Here is a 4,746-nt window from a genome sequence, read left to right on the forward strand (position 1 = left end):
CTGCGTTAGTTGATGATATGCTCAATAACAATTCTTCTCTTTTTTTCTAAACTCTCAGGCTTTGTTTGGTTCGAAGGAAAGAAATAGAAAGAAAAAAAGAGAAAGGAAAGAAATTGAGTGGAATTTTATTTTCTCTTGAGTTGTTTGGATGAAAGGAAAATGAAGAGAAAGAAAAGAAAAGAAAGAGTAATTTCTTTTGTTTGGTTAGAAAGAAAATTAGGGAGAGAGAAGAATAAATTATTAGTAAATGACATTTTTGTCCTTATATTATAAAAAGAATAATTTATGTATATGAATTTATTATTTAATTTAAAATAATTAAAATAAAATAAAATAAAATATATTAATTCCAATAATAATTTAAAGATAGATTATGAATCATAGTTTTTTTATGTTACAATAAGTTTGAATCATACGAAATAAAATTATACATCATATAAAATATCACTTCATGCAATTTAAGACAAAATATAATGCATTGTTTAAATTATTAAAAAAATAACAACTCGAGTCCTATTCATGCAAAGCATGATAGATAGCTAATAGAAATTCTATTGAATTCTCTTCATACACATCAAAGATAAAAAAAGAAATTCTAAAACATGTGCTTGCTCTTTTAATAGTATATATATTTTGAAGGCTCTTTTAATAGTATATATATTTTGAAGGATTTGAAGTTTCATATATTTCATAGCTAATTTATAAATTTGTTACCTTCATCAAGAAAAATTATATCAACAACACAAATTAATCAACACCAAATACTTTGATATCACCTTTGAAATTTTAGCACTCTCAGTATAATCAATCACATAAATTCTTGTACTTCTCAACGGTCTATTAATCAAAGAGCCACTACAATAATACCAATATTATAATATGCACTTCCTGATGGATTAAATATACATTTCAGTCAATAAGCAAGATATATAACTATATATTCAAAATGCATAAGCCTATACCAACCGTAAACCTCTTTTAAGACTTTGATGAGTATATTAATTACAAAATATAGAGGCTTTACTATGATTATACAACATTAGATCCTAAAATCATAAACATGCACAAAATATATATTACCATTACTGATTGCGTTCCTCTTAAATTGCACCAGCTTCCTTCATTAAGTCGTATAATGCACCATGGCGATCTTCAAAGGGAACACCAAAAAATTCTCGTTTTGCTCTTTCATCTCTACAGAGAAAACGATAGCAACTCCAAAAGATCTCTTTGACAACACCGAATTTCTTTAACTCGTTGTACACATCATTTTCAGAGTAAACTCGAGTCCTACTTTGTTCTAAGAATGTAATTCCTCTCTCAACAGCTTGAGCTTGCATCTTGGCAACTTGAATTTGTTCTTCAGCTATCAGAACTTGTCTTTCAGCTAGCATAACTTGTTTTTCAGCTGTTTCCGCTTGCCTTTCAGCAGTTAATGCTTGCTTCGTAGCAATATCAAGTGATTTATCATAATAACTATTCCCATCCTTCAACATATCTGTCAATCCTTGGATACCTTTACTCATTCGTTCCATATCAGCTTCAAATAAACCACTCATTGGTGCTTTACGCTTAGCACCTCTATAATTCTCTTGTGTTCCGTTAGATTGGTTTGAGTTACCTAAATTTGGGCTTTCCTCTGCAACAAAGCTAGTTGAATGAGTAGTAGGCTGCCAATCATTCCACTCACAGTCAAACCCCTGATATTCATCATCATTCAAATTAATTGGCTCCTTCATCTTGGCCATACTTTTGTTTCTTTCCTTGGCACTTCCAGCAAGATTTCCAGTTGCTCTGTCTTGACCGTATATAAAATATAGTTTATCATAATGTTTAATGGGAGTTCGCATCCACTTTTTTGCATCTGGTCTTGCCTATATAAAACACCAATGCATATATGTTAATTCAAATATACGGTTTTCTTTCCTTAAGTTGTCACTAGTTTCATAAATAAATATATACAAAAGCAATAGCTTCCTGAAAATCTAGTCCTCACATATAAGTTATTTGGATACATTTTTTAGATGAAGGAAGCATATATTGTGTGTAAATATGACTCTTGTGAAGAATTCTAATCATTTAGAATCACAGGGCAAAATAATTTCATACTGCAACTTATCCTGCGCAAAGGAATCTATAAACTTTAGAAGCAACTTATTATGATACTAATTACCTTAATTAAATCCGCCCAAACTTCAGGTTCAGCGGTAAAGAGTTTGGTATCTGGATTCCATGAAAATCCACTTAAGTTATGAAACAGATCATAACAAACTCCAAAGTGATCCTTCAAAGTCTTCAGTCTATTCTTAAGATTATCTTTACAAAGATGGTTTCCGAACGAAGCTTTTAGAGTTGCAAGGACGTTGTCATATGCAGTTGTTGTAAAAGTACCATCAACTCTGTTTCCTTTGCTACATTCCTCTATCAAAGCATCAAGAAAAGCTGCATCCATTTCTTCAGTCCATCTTAAATTGTCTTTGCTTGATGTGTCACCTTGAGATGCCATCTTTTTTGCCATTAGGCCTTAACCTGAAAAATTAAGAACTAAATTATAAAAACAATCTTCTATAAAATAAATTCAATGGAATAATAATGTAGAAAGTGTTAATAATGAATTCATCAATTAAGCAGGAATATTACATTCAGAAGTAATTCCTATAATACAAGTAATTTAATTAATTTCAGAAAATAATTATCATCATTAGTGAATGTTTCAACTGCACACTGCATACATAGTAATGTCATGCTTTTCACGATACTCATGAGAATTACACCTTTCAAAATATTAATTTGACACTTAATACTCATAATATTCACATGATATTCACACATTACATTTAATTTGGTTCAAAAAATTTCATTCCCCTTCATAAGGATGAAGTATCAAATAAATCTCATCTTTCCATTTGATAGTCAGCCCACATTTGAGCCGCCATGTTATCTCTAAGTGCTGCACCTCGCCTGTAATCTTCATTTACTTCTTCTCTTTCCTCATTAGTGGCTTCTGGATTATTATTTTGTAATTCTCGATCAACTTGAGAAATTAAGTGTTGGTCAGGATCCACACCCATCAAAAAGTTGTGGAGTATAATGCATGCTAGGACAATGTCAACCATAACCTCTATGTCATAATATGGTTCTGTACCACCTGCTATAATTGCAAATCTTTTTTTCAAAACTCCAAATGATCGTTCGATCACATTTCGTAACGAAGAATGACGGAGGTTAAATAATTCATATGCATTTTCAGGTTCACGGCCAGCAAACTCCTTTAAATGGTATCTTACGCCTCGATATGGAGTTATTAGAGCATGTTTAAGCATGAATCCAGCATCCCCAAGATAAAACTTTCCTAAAAAAATCATATAGAAATACTATACTTTAGATATCACCACTTTATTTAAACATATGAAAGTTTTTTTTAATAGATAAACCTTTTGGAATTTTGAGCCTATCATCCCTTGATAGTGCACTTTTAAGAACTTTAGAGTCAGATGCGGTGCCTTCCCATCCTGCTAAAGCATATGTAAATTTCATATCAAAGCCACACGCAGCAAGTACATTCTGAGTTGGCCATTCTTTTCTACCACGAAATCTAGGTTGATCAGCTATTGGAACCTTGCCTCTGACATGTGTACCATCAATGGCTCCAATACAGTCCTATATATATAACTTAATTAAAAAGAAAAATTTTGTACTGTATACTAATTATGATTGTCTACTTCAATGAACAACTAATCATACCTTAAAATATGGATAAAATCTATTGCTATGAAGAATCTCTGAAGGAATGGTTGTTCTGGAAGGTTGCTGAAGAAATTCTTCTTCAAGTGATATTACAGCTCTTAGAACAGCATGAAAATTACGACTGATTGTCTCTCCAGACCGGTGGAAGAAAAATGAAATGGTTCTATTTTTAACATTATGAGCTATAATGTATAAGAATCTAGCTACTTGCTCCTCAACTGTGACATGTATAGTATCTTTGACATGACCGGTTGCCCTTAATTTTGTGCATAACTCTAGAAAGGCATGTGGGCCCATTCGTAAAATATCACGACACCTATTAGTTTCGCGTAACTGTTGTAACAGAGTGGTTCGAATCTGTTCTCTCCCAATAATGTGATCTCTTATGGGTTTCTCAACTTTCTTGGCCATCACATTCAGTAAGTATAACATGTGTACAGTATAACACAGCATTGTTATTGTACAAAGTTGCTTATCCCTCTTCCAATTTTCTTTGAGAACAGTTAATAAATATTCTTGACCCTCAACAGTATATATAAGTCCCTGGTTACCTATGAAAACAGCTAATCTATGCTCTTGATTTTCAACTGTAATAGGATTCCATATTTGGAATAATGGAAAATCATCAAAGAAAATATTTTCCATGCCGTACTTACAATTAATATTATGCAGTAAAATAACTTCCAATCTTCATCACCAACGTATATTACATGCCCAAACTACAAGAATAATCAAACCATGTTTAAAGAAAACAATGAATGAAAAGCAATTTTTTTTCTACATTCGTAATGAATTTTAGATTTGGATCCTGCAATACTATTTTTCGGGTACAAAAGCCAAAACTTAACGCATAACATTAACAACAACAGAATACCCAATGTGCATATGCAAAAGATTAAATACCCATATCTGAAATAGATAAAACCCTAACATTTTATTTATAACCAACAGATTTAAAAAGTTTTGGATTTTTTAGTATCACAACTTCTGATTTCTTAG

At 31.5% G+C, this 4,746-nt stretch overlaps 1 protein-coding gene across 1 annotated transcript; it reads right to left on the reverse strand.

Moving 5' to 3' along the window:
* Positions 1 to 2,894: 2,894 nt before the first annotated feature.
* On the reverse strand, positions 2,895 to 4,392 carry LOC112795179 (uncharacterized). The gene is made up of 3 exons (XM_025837125.1): positions 3,745 to 4,392; positions 3,435 to 3,660; positions 2,895 to 3,352 (listed from the first exon to the last, which is right to left on the reverse strand). Exons 1-3 carry the CDS (start codon positions 4,390 to 4,392, stop codon positions 2,895 to 2,897), a joined length of 1,332 nt encoding a protein of 443 aa, XP_025692910.1.
* Positions 4,393 to 4,746: the final 354 nt, after the last annotated feature.

Source organism: Arachis hypogaea, chromosome 4, assembly GCF_003086295.3.
Source record: "Arachis hypogaea cultivar Tifrunner chromosome 4, arahy.Tifrunner.gnm2.J5K5, whole genome shotgun sequence".
Classification (NCBI taxonomy): domain Eukaryota; kingdom Viridiplantae; phylum Streptophyta; class Magnoliopsida; order Fabales; family Fabaceae; genus Arachis; species Arachis hypogaea.

What these genes read in the sequence shown, in the direction of transcription:
- LOC112795179 (XM_025837125.1), bottom strand. Translation starts at nt 4,392, where the DNA reads ATGGAAAATATTTTCTTTGATGATTTTCCATTATTCCAAATATGGAAT. An exon ending in GATTTTATCCATATTTTAAG is followed by an intron (nt 3,661 to 3,744) that starts GTATGATTAGTT and finishes TTATATATATAG; the next exon opens with GACTGTATTGGAGCCATTGA. An exon ending in TAGGCTCAAAATTCCAAAAG is followed by an intron (nt 3,353 to 3,434) that starts GTTTATCTATTA and finishes TGATTTTTTTAG; the next exon opens with GAAAGTTTTATCTTGGGGAT.